At 33.4% G+C, this 18,389-nt stretch overlaps 1 protein-coding gene across 1 annotated transcript in view; it reads left to right on the top strand.

The window, feature by feature from the left end:
* Window positions 1-18,389, top strand: part of CDH2 (cadherin 2) — a 144,313-nt gene that overhangs the window by 101,775 nt on the left and 24,149 nt on the right. The window contains exons 3-9 of the mRNA XM_026699259.2: window positions 4,078-4,295; window positions 6,538-6,684; window positions 8,171-8,326; window positions 9,289-9,433; window positions 12,455-12,627; window positions 14,919-15,056; window positions 15,466-15,651. Of these exons, the coding sequence (XP_026555044.1) occupies window positions 4,078-4,295; window positions 6,538-6,684; window positions 8,171-8,326; window positions 9,289-9,433; window positions 12,455-12,627; window positions 14,919-15,056; window positions 15,466-15,651 (1,163 nt within the window). The remainder of the gene's footprint in view (window positions 1-4,077; window positions 4,296-6,537; window positions 6,685-8,170; window positions 8,327-9,288; window positions 9,434-12,454; window positions 12,628-14,918; window positions 15,057-15,465; window positions 15,652-18,389) is intronic.

Here is an 18,389-nt window from a genome sequence, read left to right as displayed (position 1 = left end):
ATAGAGTCAACCTATTGCCCTCAACAATCTGGGTCCTCATTTTACCCACCTCGGAAGGAAGGAAGGCTGAGTCAACCTTGAGCCACTCATAACTGAACTCTTGGAGTAGGCAATGAGTTAGGCGGCAATACTGCATTCTAACCACTGCACCACCATGGTTCTTTTACCTTGAGTTGATCAAAATATATAAAAGGAGACCGCAGAAGTAATATAGTAAAAATAAAGCCAGATTTGAAAAGATAATAGCAGATAGCAAATAGCAATGTTTCTAGTTACCTACTGCAAGAAGATCAAGCAGTCTGATTATAAACAACGGCATGACAAATGGGGCACTGGAAGATCTGCAAGAAATACCATTTGTCTGCAAGCAAGAATTGGTGGGACCACAAAAATAGAGAAAGTAATAAAAAATGAAGGAGCTAAAGCACTAAGGAACTTTAGAATTCAAACAATTTGAATTGAGTTTGGGATGCAGCATGATAACACAGTTAAGTGTCACTGTGATAACAGTAATTGCCCAATAAATGAAACTATTTAATTGAACATTATTAGTGAAATATACAAGATTATAAAATTGCAACTATTACGAATTATTTATATCATTAGAAATGAATATACATAGTTTATTTCTTCAACTTACTGTAAGTGAGATTGCATACTTCACACTTTGCTCTCCAGTACATATGGTTTCAGTTGTTGCACATCAGATTTAATAAAATATTTAACAACCAATTAACAACTTTCATTTATTGACCGTTCAAAGTTATGACAGTCTTTGAAAAAGTGGTTTACAATTTCTCTCAAGTTATGATCATTGTACCACCCCATGCTCATATGATTATAATTCAAGCACTTTGCAACCAAACCACATTTCACTGCCAATTGCAGCATCCTCTGGGTACTTGATCACTGTTTGTATACAATCAGCCAGTTTCCAATAAGCAGCCTAAATTGGGGAAATGACCATATGATTCAGTGATTCGAATAAAACACCGATGGAAAAAAAAAGTCAAAAAACAGATCTGATCACATGATTAGGTTTAATGATTGCATTTCTTAGCAACCACAATTCCAATCTAAATTGTAACCATAAATTGAGGACTACCTAAAGTATTATCTTATATAACAACTCAAGAAAATTAGGACACATAGTGTAACTGAATAAATATTTTTCTCCATTATTAGTTCACTTTCCACTATGCTTTTCATATAAGGGAAAGGAATCAGAATAACCTACAGAATTGTGGTCTTGCAAGATGAAAATAATTAATTCTGACTTACTTATAATTACCTATTTTTAAAATGCAAAAAAATGTTTATATAGGTTATTTTTGGTCTGATAACTACACTTACACAGGGGTTTGGGGCCAATTCTATAGAACTGGTTGTTAAGCTTCTGCACAGTTCAGAGAACCAGCAAATTGCACCACTGGCTGACTCCTCTCCTCCCCACCCACTCACTCCTTACCTGGTATGACCACCATCAAACTTACCTGCTATTTTTCCTTTTTTTTCCCCACCATCAGCTGTTCTGATTATCAGCTCTGATATTTAGATTAGCTAGAAAGCAGGAAATCGTTGGAAATCGATTAGCTACAAGGCAGGAAATCGTCAGGCAGTAGATTGCAGAATGGTAGATCTCTCAGTGCATATGTGATTCTGTGAGCAAATCAATCTGCCTGCTTTGCCTGATTTTGGGTAAAAGTTGTACTTTTTTATAACAAATTAAATATTTATATAAATATTTACAATATTTACATACAAGCCTCCCAGCCAGTCATGTTACCACCAAGCCACGCTCAGTCAGCAAGCCACACCCACCCAGTTATGTGACCAACAAGCCACACCCACAAATTAGGCCACGCCCACAGAACCAGTTGTTAAAAAATTTGAATCCCACCCCTGCACTTACTTATGTCCATGGTAAAACATTTGTATAAATACCCTATCAAAACATGATCCAACATGTTATTTTTCATTAATTGAATATTTGTTTATATGTATCCCAGGTACGTATTGAATTCTTGTTCACACAAGTCACTGCATAGAACTTTCTGCCTAGAATGTTTTGTGTATCTTGATCCTTCTCTCCCTGTAATTAGTAAACTAATTTTCTGTGTTTGAAAGGGGCATTCCCTTTTAAATGAGCAGATAAATAAAAGACCAACAATGAGAGAGAAATATCTTTAATTGCCAGAAAATTTTAAGGCCACTGGGGAAAAAATGGAATGAATAGGGAACAATGCTATTTCAATCGCTTGCACTTCACCCTTCAGTACTATTTCCAAGAAAACTGCTTGATGATGTCTCTATCCAGGTAGTCCTTTTATAATGGTTGGTCACTCAGTAACTATTTAAAGTTATGATGGACCACCAAAAGTTATTCAAGCCCTGGGTCCACATGCACATACCAAAAATACGCACAAAAAAATTAAATTATATTGGCTTACATTTTAAAATTTATTTGGGTATTCTTTATAAGTATTTTTATTTTTTACTGTGAAAAATTGTTTTTATTGCTTTCTGAGTAATGCATTTAAATTGCAGTGGAGCTAAAGACAAATGTCACAATACTGTGAATAATGTGTCATCCCTTTCATCGGTTTAGGAAGATAGCGGCATTAATAATGACTTTCTACAAGGGAATTTTTTAATCTAACCAATAATAATAATAATAATTTAAAAGAGATTTTTTTTTCTCTTTAAAACAGAAAGTTAACTTGTTAACTGATCCAAGCTGTTCTATACAAACCTAATTTCTAGCAATAGCCTAAAAACTACCTAAAGAACACGTTGTATCCATCCATCTATGCATGCACAAGCATATATACACACACACACAAATCTGTTAACATGACTACTTGCAGAGGATGATTTTATTAGGATACTGTCTGTTTTACAAATTTTCAGCAACATGCTGTTTAAAGAAAGCAATTCCCCATGAATTTTATAGCACCTGGTTGCCTCAAGAAAGAATATCAATAAGGAAGGTACTAGCTTCCCATTAGATATTTAAGCATACTGAGGTACAGAGAGACTGATATTCATTTCTTAAGCGTTCTCAGATTAATTCTGGAATCCAGTTAGTGATTGTCCAAATTATATTCATATATTCCTATGAGACTCCTCCAGATCTATAAGAAGGAACCTATTAATTCCATAATTTAAAAGGAAGGGATGGAGAGAGTATGTTATCTAATGTATGTTATCTAATGTAGTGGCATTCAATTTGTATCCCAAAGGTGCTTTTTCAAGAGGCAACTGGACTTTCTGGTTTTTCTTTGAAGACATTTTGCTTCTCATTTACGAAGTTTCTTCAGAGAGCTAAAGAAGCTTCTTGGTTGAGAAGCAAAACTTCAAAGAAAAACCAGAAAGTCCAGTTGTCTCTTGAAAAAGCATCTTTGGGACAACTGTAACCTGGATGACTGAGAATCTCCATAGACAAGCAATTTATAGGTTCTGTACTTAAAGCTTTTTATATCTTGTGGTAGTTCTTATTCATTTACATGGTGGTTGCATTGATCACTATGTTAAACAGCTGGTTGGTAATAAACAATAATGTAACGTATTATAGATGTGGTTTGCTTTTCTTTTCTTAAGATAAATAATATTTGTTGAGAGACACAAATTCTTCAAATTGAGAAGCATATCAGAAATATTATTTACAACTAGTAGTACCCCAAAAGTACTATATATTGTTTAAAGTATTATTATATTTTGTTGTAATCTGGGATTTGCAATTAATGCTTTCATATTCTAGAGCAGAATAGGTAGAAGGCAATTGTTTCAGAAATACTTGGACAAAAATTGGAAAGTAGTGATAAAACAATTGTTATATAATCCTTTGTTTGGTTATCAAACAATTAAAAAATTATATACTATTAATGCACCAGGGCTTGCATAAAACAAATCAGTGGGAGATCTTAAAAACTGTGCTTTGTTTTTAGTTAGCTATTGATTGATCAACATACTTAAATTTAACCAACATTAGAGTTGACTTATCTACAACAAATTATTCAGAATATCAGGATTTTTAAACCTTTTTCATTATAGCTGTTGTGTTTTATGTATTTGCAGTAAGATTTAGAAGCTGTGAAGCAAACAGAAAAGTCCATTTTGAAAGCAGTGCACCAGCAGATTTCAGAATTGGTGAAGATGGTGTGGTATATGCAGCTAGAAGCTTTCAGCTTTCTCCAGAACCCACTGAATTTTTCCTGTATGCCAGTGACAAAGAAACAAAAGAACAGTGGCAAGTGATCATAAAACTAGGCCTTGATCCAAAAGATTCCATAAAGGTAATATGTCTTAATATATTTTAGAAATATATATAAGGAAGGGGTTCATAATTTATCAATTTTTTAAAATTTTTACTTAATTTTCTGTGTTAAATATTATTAATTTTCAAAATTATATTTTCTGTTATCCCATCTCACTGAAAATACGGAAAATTTTTACATTTAACATTTGCCTTAGTACTGGAGTATATTTTTAAAAGGTAGAAATTTAAATTGGAATGTGTCTTTTATTTTAAAACCCTAGAAAGCACCCATTATTTATTCAAGCAGTTAAATCTAACAAAAAATAAATAAATAAACGATTTGCTTTTCAGGCCCATCAGTCCTTTTCAGGCCCAAGTTTATAACGTTGGAACTTCAGATTTACAAATGTAGCAGGAGAAGCAATTCTGGCAGAAAGTATTGGCTTTGCTTTGTGCCTTGGTAATAAAATGTTGGGGTATGCATGTGTGTAAAATTATTCATGACTCCACTGCCACTTTAGAGAAAGGAGCCTCCCTCTTGTGTAAAGTGCTCTCAGCCAAGCTGGAAAGCAATCTTGCTCCTTTGCTGCCAGTAAGCATTGAATATGCACATTGTTTGGTATTCTGCTACTTATTCTTCTAAAAAGTATACTGGATAATTTATGTCAATAGATCTGTACACAATAAAATTAACAATTTTAGGCATAAGATTGAAAATATCAGAAAAAAAGCATGGATTTGATTCATTCATGAAATTGATTTTTATTAATATCCCAACATGGAGCAAATAATGAATTTACATTTAAATAATCAAGAGATAACTCCTGGACTTGGGTAAAGGATTATAATAATGAAAACTTTCATGCTGGTAATCTTGCTTTTTCCAGAGAGTTGGAATTTGCATTGGTGTTAGCTGGACTGTGACTCTCCAAACCTGTAATCATATTTATGCAGTCACAGAGCTTGCTGTTCAGCTAGGATATCATTATTTTTTCCAGCATGTTTTAACTGCATGACCAAAACAGCAAGCCCAGATCTTTTAAACAAGGTCTCAAATACACCTATTTGTGTATATTTAGTAGGATTTAGTAGGTTGTCTGTAATTTCATATTTTTGGGGACTGTATAAATTGAGGGAGAGATATTTTAAAATTCTTGGCGGGCCAAGCTACTTGGTTGATTGAATCCGTTTGGTTTGATGGGCCAGCATAAACTTAATTTGTTACTCTGTATTTCTAGCATCACCGGCTCTATCGCTAGGCTTGCATATGTATATAAATGCTGGGTATTTTTTCTAGGACTCTTAATTCACAATCTGGTCCTATGCGTGCTCACTTAAGTTTAGTTTAAAGGTCAACATAGCAGTGTTTCAAACAAATAAAATAGCTTTCTATTTATTTATCGATAAATTACCTTAGTGCTGCAAGTCTCCAAAATGTTTCCCTATTAGATTATTTTATGTAAGTTAAGATTACTTATTCATAGTTGCTGAAAACATATGGCTTCCACAATGTAAAAAGAAACCATTATTTTTCCCATTCCACATTTAACTGAAAAGACTGAATATTGTTTTAAAGGGTTGAAGAAATGTCTGTCTTTGTTTTTGCCACATGCATAAGCAAGCAAGCAATCTGCAAGCATCAAGAAGCAATAGCCAGAATGCTTACAGATGCAGAGAAGATACCTGCAGAGATTAATACCTACTGTGTAAAGTGGGCCATCTACAGCATCCATCATGGCTGACATAGGTTTAAAATAATTACAACATTAATTCTATGGGATTTAATAGGGTCATAAATATTTGAGACAGTCCTTTCTACTACATATTAAACTTCCTTAGAAACTCAAATTATATTTTAGCACACACAGGTCTAAATTTAATATACAGTAGCACATTACCTGAAGTGTAGATCCAACTAATGAGAAATATCTAAAGGCATACTGTTAAATTTGGAATGGCATTAACTAGGCTGCAGTTGGAACATAAAAAGTATAAGGTATAGAACTAAGATCTAATAAATTGCTTAAAACTCACACTTACTTTCTACAGACGTCTGGTAGAAAACAAACCAGGTATTACGTAGATTTTTTTTTTTTTTCATATTCCACATCATGTCATTTGTGAGTTTGGGGGTTATACATTGTCTTTGGAAGCCTTATTTTACATCATTGAAATCTTTGTTCATTATGTAAATGTATTTAAATATTTGTATGCTGCTTTCTATTTGAAAAACCTTAAGCATCTAATCTGTACTAATTTTCATTATCTATAATTGCAAGGAACAAAAGAAAATGGAAGACATTGTATTTCCTAGACAACAAAATAAACATAGCGGCCATCTGCAAAGACAGAAGAGAGATTGGGTTATCCCTCCTATCAATTTGCCTGAAAACGCCAGAGGGCCATTTCCTCAGGAATTAGTTAGGGTAAGACAAAGAATATAACAGAAGAGTATTGTTGAAGGAATTTAATAATATGAAAATTTTTGTTGTTGTTTTTCTAGGCAATTATTTCCTCAGTAAAAACCTTTATAGAGGTAATCCCATTAAAATCTCAGTATTATATGTACTGTCAATAGAAGAAGAGAAGAAATATGAAAGAATAAGATAAATATTTTTATTTGTCCTGGTATACTATAAATGGCTTATCAATTTGATAAATACGGTTACCCAGATTTTAAAAAAACCAAAAAATACTGAATTATAGAATGTAAAAGACAAATCGTTATATAATAAACCTTCAGATTGACAATATCCATTTAATGGACTTTGCATATAACCAATAAAATTTTTACTGGAATTATTTCAAAATAAAGGACAAAGTCCTATGTATTCATTTGCTTTAACATAAATCATTTGAAAAATGATATCATTTTTGTAAGTTTATATCATCTGCATAAATTTATGTCATTTTTTAAATGATACCATTTATAGAGATTACAGACATTTAGATTTGTGTAGTTTTCTCCTCAGATGGGTTTTAAAGTAAGAATATACACTTTTATTTTACATTCAATCCATATTTTCCATTGAATGGATGTTGGCATGAGTCGCTTTAGATAGTAAGACGGGAGGCATATCAATTCAATAAATATTGTTTTTATATTTTAAAAAATAGTAGATCAGAAAGAGTTAGCCTAGGTGAACTCTACACAATCCATGGTTGTGTAAAATAGTTAAAATCCTTATGTCCAGAAGTAGTAGTACAAAATGACCAGTTGATGTGCCACTGGTTCTGTTGGGGTGTAAGTAAAATTGGGATAATAGATTAATGGCAGAATGGGAGACATAGTGGATATTCAGTAGAGACAGACTGGGAGGATAACCTCAAGAAGACTTTCTATCACCACTACTGTTTGTTATTGAATTGATTCCTTTTTTAGCAGTACTGATCAAGTCAGGCCATGGCTATCAAACATCAAAAACATTTACTGGGCTTTCCTACTTTAATCCTATTTACATGGATTGATGATGTATGGAAAAACACTATCTGGAATAGAATTTTTGCTCTGCACTGTCTGAACATACTGCCAACTATTATAATGGAGTTTCCTTGATGGGAGGAATAATTTCCAGTTGTCTCATGCTTTGTAACAGAACAGGCAATTTTGTTGGTTACCATGGGTGAATTTCCTTTGTTAATAATACTTGATAAATATATATTAGGCATTCTGTAGATTGCAGGTGCTGGCACTACCCTTTGTATTAGTAAGAAGTCCAGTGCAGACCACTTTTTTTAAAAAAAGTTAACTTGCTAATTTTTGCAATTAAAACAATAAGCTAGATAAGAAAATAATTGATTTCTATGGCTGTTTTGGTGGGGTATGCATGCATGCGCATATTGATAGATTTTGAGCATCTGATACTTCTGAATATTGTTATATTTAACACTCACCATCTTCTTGATATATAGATCAGATCTGATCGTGATAAAAGCCTTTCCCTGCGATACAGTGTTACTGGTCCAGGTGCTGATCAGCCTCCAACTGGCATCTTTATCATCAATCCCATTTCAGGTCAACTATCAGTGACAAAACCATTAGATCGGGAGCAAATAGCTTCTTTTCACGTAAGTTTTTAACTAACTAAAGAATAAAGTTCAAAATCAAAGATCTTATCTAGAATTATTTTCTCAGTTTTAGATTTAAAATTATGTAAATGGAGTTACTTGGCTAATTTAACAACTCAGAGTTGATTTAATGAATTAGACAAAAGAAGCAAATTGAGAAACTCTTATTATATTTTATTTCAATTTCCAGTTACAAATTCAATCACGTAATTTAGAAGAAATGTTTTTAATGTGAAAGTTTTATATGATTATTAAATGGTGACAATTATTTCAGAAATAAAAAAATAAATCTACCATTTTTTTTAATTGTGTAGTATATTTAAATATAAACACCTTTGGGGATGAAATTAATTGCAGAAGAGAAGATCTAGATAAGAGGGTGCATGGATAAGTGGATTATTTAAAAACATTTCATGTTTGATAAATATTAAAAACTGTGAAAAGTGAAAGAGAAGGACATCTGAAACAGCACAATATGCCGTCTAAATTGTCGTAGCTTCTGGCAGCAGACTCCACTGATAAATTTTTCTTTGGGTGAAAAAGTATTTTCTTGGGCTATCTTACAAATTTGTTTCATTTAATTATTTTCCAGTATTATGATAATAGGAAGGAAATTTTTTTCTACCCTCAGCCAGTTCCTCCTGCTTCTGTGCTCCACTTTCTTTTCCTTCCTTCTTTCTACCCTTTCTCCTTCCCAGTATGACTTTTTTTTTTACTGCTCAGAAATGTTTTGTCTTGTTTTTCTAATTTTAGGCATGGAGTTTTGATAATTCAGGATATTACTTTTTAAAAACTGTTTTCAAGTGTTGGAAAAGCTTGTTGTCCAAAAGAGGTTAAAAAGAAGACAAAATAAATCGTGTTTAGTCGATTCTGTTTAAATGTCCTGCCAGCAACAATAATTACCTTGTCTGAGGATACCTGTTGCAGGTTTTTCTGATTTTTTAAAAAAATATCTTTTGCAGCTAAGGGCACATGCTGTAGATGTAAATGGGAATCAGGTGGAAAACCCCATTGATATCGTTATTAATGTCATTGATATGAATGATAATAGACCTGAATTCCTACATCAGGTTTGGAATGGGACAGTCCCAGAAGGATCAAAACCAGGTAAAATATTAGAAACTTAATTATTTATTGTATATTAAATGTTAAAATACAAATTTTAATATTGTAGAACCTTTTAAACATTTAACTTAAATTACACTGTTTAAGGAAGTATAAAAAAGTTAAATTGCATTCATCTCAATAAAGAGAACTGACCATGTTTTAGTTAATCACGTCTGTATTGTGAGGAGACAGAGCTTGCAGAAGCTACTTCTTAATATATCTCTTCATTGACTCAAAATAGCTTAATTCAATTCACTGGATTAGACATAGGACAAATTTTTCCACAGGAGAAACCAGGTCTGGATCTTGATTCAGAAATCTGAAATTCCATGTTTCCTGGTATTGAAATAAGAAGTAAACATAATTATTTCTGAGATAATTACTACTTTAGCACAAATTTGCCATAAGTCAAATGATGTACTTTGTGTATTCTTTCTATTGTAAATATCTGTTTGATCTGCCATTATCCAATAGAATTGCAACTGCCTAGGTTTGTAATGTGTCTTTTTTATAATTTTGCAAATTTTAATTAATTGACATTTGTTTCTGTTCCATGCTAAGTTGTAAAGATGATAACAGTGTTAGTCATGACAGTATTACGTTATATTTGGACAAAGTCTGCCAGATAATTCTGGCTTGATTTGATGCTTTGGACTGTTTAATCCTTCCCAAGGATATATAATAGCAATATATTAACTGTTCCACTTAATGTAACATTTTGCAATTATGAGTTATCCATTCCTATAGTGTCCAAATGCTTTCCAGACCTTTTGTTGTTATGGTTGGTCACACAGTCAATCAGATTAGGCATTTTACCACATATTGACTATTTCCTGAGGATCTGGTAAATATTGTTTGATGGTGTTGCTTTTTATTTTTGTTGTATGACAACCAAATTAGAATAGTAGTATTCTTACTATTATTAGAAAATTGACATTTGACTCCAAAGCTTGTGGTAAGACTATCATGTGTTTTAAATGGTAGTATACTCATGAATTGCAGTAGAAAGAAGCAGATTTAGAAATGGAAGGCATGTAGTGTGAAAAAAAACCTTAATAACACAGTCACAACATTGTTTATATTCAAAGCTTTATTATCGTAATGTTAAAAAGAATTCTTAATATACTATCATTACCATCATGCTGCAAATATGATGATGGATAGCCACTGAAGGAAGAACAGCTGGCCTAAAATCATTTAGTGAGATAGTTAGAACAAATAATTTCCTAATAGTATTTCTGAGTCTTAACTATCAAGCAACATGTCAGAAATTATTTAACTATGACCAACCAGTGTATTAGCAAATAAAACTGTATCTATTAGTGGAACAGATTTGTATCTTTTTGCAATAGCCTGACTAGCAAATCAACTGTATATGTTACAAGATCTTCTGCAATTGAAGGAGGTGCAGGAAGAAAGCATAGATGTGAGAACTGTCTTGCTGTTTTATGCAGTTTTATCAGCCCATTGGGAAGGATAAGATTAGGCAACTTGATTGGAACTGTGCTTTATTGATACAGGCTATTGTTACAAACTCTTGAAAGTCTAACAGCATTTTTCCTTCCCCTCTCTTACACTCAGCCATTATGTTTTCTCCTTTTTTAATGCATGCACATGCACTCCCACATTAAATTTAAAAATGTATAGTCAGTCATGGCAATAGACAGTAAGATTAGGTTAGATTAGGACTGGGGAAACTATATTCTGCCATGGAAATACTCGGGGAGGCTTTGGGTCAATTATTTTGTCTTGGATCAATCAATCTTATAGTTGTGAATAAAAAAACCCGGAAAGAGTGAATTATATTTATGTCTTCAGTTTTTAGAATAGCATTTTAGAAATCTAACAAACAAATACATTGCTGTAGCATTGAAAGATGTAGAACATACATGTAGATCTGGACATCTATTTAAACAATTTCTTGTAAATTGCTGGGATGCTATATTGTCCAGATAATATATTAGCAACTTCAACATTTAAAAAATTCAAAATCATAGTCTGAGTACTTACATTTGGGTTTTGATCCCACATTGCTATTCTGAAAGGAAATATTGAATTAAAGAAAATGAATGTGTGGGGATGTGTGGATATGTGTATACATACATACATACACTTCATAATACAGTACAAAATTTTTTAAAAAAAAAAACTTCAGTAGATAAATTGTATGCTAAGTGAATGGTGAAATTATATTAAGGAAATTTAAAAGTGTGATTTATAGTAAGCAAGTAGATCTAGAGAGAATCTGTACAATTACACAAGTCTGTTTCTGACTTGGATAATTTTTGATTAACTCTTAACTTGGAGGAATAATTTATTATTTATGTATTCAGTATATTCTGGTGGATATTAAACAAACTAAAGGATGAATTTTTTTTTCAAATATTATGGACGATAATCCAGTGATTATGTGGATTTTAATAGAGTTTGAGGGTTTTCTTTCTCCTTTAGTATCATTTGAAATTTTATGCTGAATAAACGTTTACTCTCCTATCCTTTAATTCTCAGTCCTGGATCACTTGTCAGATTTGTCCTGAGTGTATACTAGAGGTTACACCCACTTTTAATTGGTATGTTCTTTCATGGCTTTTTTTCAGAACAGATTATATATTATCACATGCCAGCAACTCTTATTGCTTCAAAATCTGCAGTTTAAATGGTCACCAGAAATGCCATTTATGATTATTTCAATGATCCTGTATGTTGAATAAACATTTGAATTGAATTGTCTTATTATAATATTGGGCTTCATTTTCTATAAGCTAAGTCAAAGAAGCAACAATTTAAACACAATAATTTACTTTCGCTTTAGTAGTAGGTGAATTTTATAAACACATAGCTTCTTTCTTAACAATTTCTTATAATTATAGGTCTTAGGGAAAATGCTTTGATTTGAAGGAATATGATGTGTTTTGTCAGAGGAAGTAAACATTTAAAACTAAGGTTGATACTTCAGGGTGCCTTAGTAAGATGCAAGTAAAGTGTTTGTTTAACTCAGAGGATTATTGGATCTTTCATTAGGTACTTATGTGATGACTGTCACTGCTATTGATGCTGATGATCCCAATGTTTTGAATGGAATGCTGAGATACAGAATCTTGTCACAAGACCCAACCACCCCTTCTCCAAATATGTTTACAATCAACAATGAAACAGGTGACATTATCACAGTTGCAGCTGGACTTGACAGAGAGGTGAGAAGGACTAACATAACACATTTTAAATTTGTCTTACATGAGTAGCTGATTATGAATCTATACTAAGAGGTTGAAAAAATAATTGATATTTCATTTCCTCTTCCTCCCCCCCCCCTCTCTCTCAATGTAGATATAGATATTTTAACATAATTTTAGCTTGTTTCTGGTTTCATCTTAGGACAAGGAAGTCATATGATGGGCTTGGTTCCTTTTTGGACCCTGTGATTTTCTGGAATCTCAGAATGCACTGATTTTGTGTAACAAATTGCCCAAAATACAGTCCACCATCCCTACCATCCTTGTATGCATGTATGGAAAATAAAGAAACCGTGTACAATAACTTTTTATGCATTTTTATTCAAGCAACCACCATTGTATAGCTTAATGAGAAAAAAAAGCAACCATATCCCCATAACAAGCAGGGTTGTCTCCCCCAACGTCCATAAATCAGATCATGATTACCATTTATTTCTCTTCTCCCACAGACATAAAAAATAATCTTCAGAATAGAAAAAATGTATCTCTTACTGAACTTTTTCATTCATTTATCAATCAGTCAATCTGTATAGCTTCCCATCTGAAACCAATGACTCTGGATGATAAATAATCATAAAAGCAAATAAAATAATTAAAACACAATACCAAAAAAATACAAATAACGAGATATTATGATCTGTTGGTGTAAACATAGCTAAGAAATAGAGCTCTTCACACATGTACCCAGACCTATACCCAGACACATAGCTAGGTCTGATAGGCCAACAGGTTCAGGGCCATCCTATCCCAGGTGCAGAGATTATGACAGAAAAGGTGTGTCTCCCAATCCCTGCCAGGTGACATTTCTTGGTTGATGGGACCTGGATCTTGCCGGACTGGATTAGACAGGTAGAAGCAACTAGGAGAGCATAGTCCGTCAATTAACTCAGTCTCAAGCCATGAAAGGCTTTAAAAGTGACAACCAGCATCTTGAATTGCACCCAATTCTGACAACCAATATAACCTATGGAGATGATAGTATAATCAATTTAAACTAATTACATTTAAACATTATTTAAATAACTTGATTTCCCTTAAACATAGACACTCAGTAGGGCATTTTAAAAAACTTTATAAAAAAGTAACATTTTTTTATATTACTTTAAGAAATGAAAGAAATGAAATACATTAAAACTTCATTATAAAAAGTTGATTTTCCAGAAATGGTATTTTTTCTTAAAAATATATAGCAATTTTAGCTATATCAATAAATGATAGTAAACATGGCCATAACATTGTAAAGCAACATCAAAAACACCTATCTTTATTAGTTTCCTTCTTGGAAGAAGTGAACTTTAGGTATTAATAACTCTATATCAGTTCAAGAAGTTCTGGGATTGCTTAATCCTATTTTTTAAATATTGTGGAAAATAATATTTTTAATAACTGATAATGCCTCATATCAGATATATTCCCAAGAAGTTGCCAGTAGCTACATCATAAAATTAATTATTAATTCATTTAAAATAATAAAATGCATTAAATTATTTTCAAACAATTTAATTCCTGAAACAAGAGAATTCCTCTTAGGGAAGAATGTGTTCCTCTGCCTTTGGCTTCATTCCAGTAGTGTTTTAAGAACAGACTTTCCCACCTCCAAAAGCTCTTTTTTGACAAAGCAAAAAAGAAGCTAGCTGTGCTGTTGACAAAGAAAAGCTATCTAGTTCCTAATGTTTAACATTAATCAAATAATTTAGTTTGGGTTTCTCTTTTGGGGACTAGTTTCTGCTATTCTTGCCTCCACTGGTTTCCATAGTGATATGGAGAAGTTGTTGCCACCGTTACTCTCCAGTTCTCCACCACAGAGCCTTGGCATTTTGAATCATTTGCCAAGAATGTGCCCTCCCAAGCTTAGTTCTTATGAGCCTTTAAGAAAAAGATACTAAAGCCCAACCTACTTTATTTTTGTCTGTTGTCCAGCATTTGTGTTTTTAAAAACAAAAAATATATTTTTAAAAAGTGCCTTTCAATTGATTGTTGCCTGCTATTAAAAAAGCTAGTGTTAGATATAGTTTTTCCCCACTTAAAAGCTACCAAATAAAGCAAAAAAACAGTGCTTTGGGATTTTAGTGTTGTTCATTCTTCTTGATTAGTACAAGTCCAATCTCAGTTTAAGTGATATTAATAGGAAGACCAATGTGATAAATACACTGCAATACACAAAAATGACTTTATTGAATACTTGTTATCCCCTTGGAATGCTGGCTTTATCTATAACTGCTCTTGATGTCTTGTATTGGTGGTTTTTTTAGAAAGTACAACAGTATACATTAATAATTCAAGCTACAGATATGGAAGGAAGTCCAACATATGGTCTTCCAAATACGGCAACTGCTGTCATCACAGTAACAGATATCAATGACAATCCCCCAGAGTTCACCGCCATGATTGTAAGTATGCAGTAAGGAAAAGGGATGTTGAATGTGAATAGTTTTTGCTTGCTTGCTTATTAAACTACTTGCCTGCTTATTAAACTAAATGCATTGAATATGTTTCTGACTTATGAGAACTTCAATTCCATATTTGCATCTTCTCTACATCAATGGAGCCAAGCTGTATTTGCCATTCAGCCATTAAAGTCAGACTATCTGGCCAAGCTCAGGAAGACTGGTCTAGCTCATTAGAGTCAGAGGGAGACGTTACTTCTTTTAAAATGTCAACTAATATTCCCAAATACAGTATTTCTGAATGAAGATAATAATTTAGGATTTTCAGTGCTTCAATAAAGAATGATGTAATAATATTTCAAGGATACCAAGCTGACATTTGTACATAAGTATGTGTGCTTTATATTTTTAGTTCTATGGCGAAGTTCCTGAAAACAGAGTGGATGTTATAGTAGCTAATTTAACTGTGACAGATAAAGATCAACCACACACACCTGCTTGGAATGCAGTATACAGAATGACAGGTGGCGATCCCACAGGCCGGTTTACCATTCTTACTGATCCAAATAGCAATGACGGGTTGGTAACTGTTGTGAAGGTATGTATATTTATTTATTTATTTATTTATTTATTTAGTCAAACAATTATTAGATAACAGGTATAAGTATAAACATGGTTATAAATACATGAAATGGATATGAATAAGAAAAAAAAGAAACAATAGTACAGGGACGGTAGGCACGTTTTGGTGTGCTTATGCATGCCCCCTACAGACCTCTTAAGAAAGGGGGAAGGTCAATAGTAGACAGTTTTTGGGGTTTGGGGAAGAAACCAGAGTCAGGTAGAGTATTCCAGACATTGACCACTCTGTTGCTGAAGTCGTATTTCCTGAAATCAAGTTTGGTGCGGTTTATCTTTAGTTTCTATCTATTTTGTGCTCTTGTATTGTTATGGTTGAAGCTGAAGTATTCATTGATAGGTAGGACATTGCAATATATAATTTTATATGCTATTTGTCAAGTTAAGTATGAACAGATATAGGGCATTGACTACTGAACTAGCTCCTGTTGTTAAATAAGAAAAATAATTAAGGGTAGATTTATTTAAATACAAATATTTTGAAAGGCAAAAATTATCTGTTCAAAGCCTCAGTATATGCACTTGTGACACTAGTGTACAATGGTTGTGTTTAAAGAACCTAGCTAATTTGTTCAAAGGAACTTATTCCACAGTATATATCAAAATTACTGTAGAAGGTTCTGTGGAACTGATTTTAAAAATTAAAATACTAAATAGTCTAAATTGCTTGATGTTCAACTTTCTTTGTTCTTTTCCCAATTGACTAAATAATATTTTCAAACTAAAAGCAGCTTAAACGCTTCAATACTTTTGTCAAATATATTTAATTAAATATTATTACAATGCTACTTTGCAATTCAGCTTAGGATTATTTCTACATAATTTAGTTCAGGACTATTTTTACATAAAAGAAAGTGGCCAAGTTGAACTAGCTCAAATCTACATATTAAAAAATCTGGTAAGAGTTATGTTGTACATTTTTTTAATTTGCAACAAATGGACTACATCAATGATTTCAAAAAAGTTTAGAGCACAAAACCTATTAATTAAAAATTATAAAAACTCTAATCTAAAAAGTGGCATCCATGGCTCTATTCACTGATTCACCATTTTTATTGTACTTTAGAAAAATAGCTAAGAATAACCTTGTATTCAACTGAACTTTTTAATTTAATTTAAGTTGAATAGCTATTAAGAAATAGCCACATAGCAAAACACATAACTAGCAGCCAATTGTTGCCGATCAACAGTTAACATAACCATCTCACGGGTTCTGACAATCCAACTCCAGAGGTGGTTTCAACCGGTTCATACCTATTCGGATGAACCGGTAGCGGTTATTTGGCATGGGTCGCCAAACCAGTGGCGACCCCTGGCTGGCCATGCCCCAACCCGGTTGCCCAGTCGCTCACTTGCCCCGATCACTCTCCTAGCTTTCCATTCCCCACATCCTCTTTCTACCCCGGGAAAAGGAAAAAAGGCATCGCTTTCCCCTTGTGAGATAAAAGTGCCTGGAATGAGAGGGAGTGCAGGCTGACAGAGGGGGTGGGGGTGATTCCAGCCTTGGAGCACTTTTGCAACGTAAAAGAAATGCATTTTGAAGCAGGTTCTTTAAAAACTTCTCCAAGGATTCCCCATGGACACTGCAAGTATTGCTTTCCCCTTGTGAGTTAAAGTGCCTGGAGTGAGAAGGAGTGCAGTCTGACAGCAGGGGTGTGGGAATCCACTCCAGCCTTGGAGAAATTTAAAGGAGCTGCTTCAAAATGCATGTCCGTTAAACTACAAAAGTGCTGTGTGTGTGTGTGTGTGTGTGTGTGTGTGTGAGAGAGAGAGAGAGAGAGAGAGAGAGAAAGAGAGAAGAAAAGAAAGAAAGAAAGAAAGAAAGAAAGAAAGAAAGAAAGAAAGAAAGAAAGAAAGAAAGAAAGAAAGAAAATAGGAAGAGAGAGAGAGAAAACTCTGCTATTATTTTTGATTGTTCCATTATTTATCATGTATTAATATTTTACACTGTCCCTACACCTAGAGTGATTTTTCTGCCTTTCTTTTGCCCAGGGCTACCACATATTTTTCAGGGTTTACATGCATTCAATGTCAATAGTCCAGAGCATAAAATACACATGTGTTTAACAAGAGTTGAAAGGGACCTTGTAGTCCAACCCCCAGCTCAGGCAAGAAAACTGAGGTTGCCAAACTGAGTAGAGATCCTGGGAAAAGTGTCAGAATAACAGAATAACACTTAGAAGGGACCTTGGGGTGAACTCTATACCATTTCAGATAAATGGCTGTCCAGTCTTTTCTGAAAAACTTCCAGTGATTGAGCACCCAGAACTTCTGGAGAGAGGCAGTTCCACTGGTTAATTGTTCTCACTCACAGGAAGTTTCTCCTTAGTTTTAGGTTGCTTCTCTCTGTTCAGCTTCCATCAATTGCTTTTTGTTTGCATTCTGCTTCTTTGGAAAATACATTGTCCCCCTTTCTTTGTGGCAGCTCCTTAAAAGCCTGTTGCCTATCACACTGTTGGGTAAAGCATGTGAGCCATTTCTTCCTTTCAGTGGTCCATGAAAGTACATCTATAGTATGCAGATAATAAAGTCAAAAAAGGTGAACATTTTTACAGAATAAGTTGAGGCTGGGCGACAAGGAATGGCTGGGAGGGAAGAGGCCAGGTGAGGCACCCCTTGATGTGAGTGACATTGAGTTTGTCACGCCCACCCAGTCACATGACCACTGAGCACACCCACACAGTCATATGACCACCA

The sequence above is a fragment of the Pseudonaja textilis genome, chromosome 3, assembly GCF_049901715.1.
Source record: "Pseudonaja textilis isolate UNSWEBS1 chromosome 3, rPseTex1.2, whole genome shotgun sequence".
In the NCBI taxonomy this organism is placed as follows: Eukaryota; Metazoa; Chordata; class Lepidosauria; order Squamata; family Elapidae; genus Pseudonaja; species Pseudonaja textilis.
Note: the sequence above shows the minus strand (reverse complement) of the source record. Positions and strands in the feature narration are given on the sequence as shown.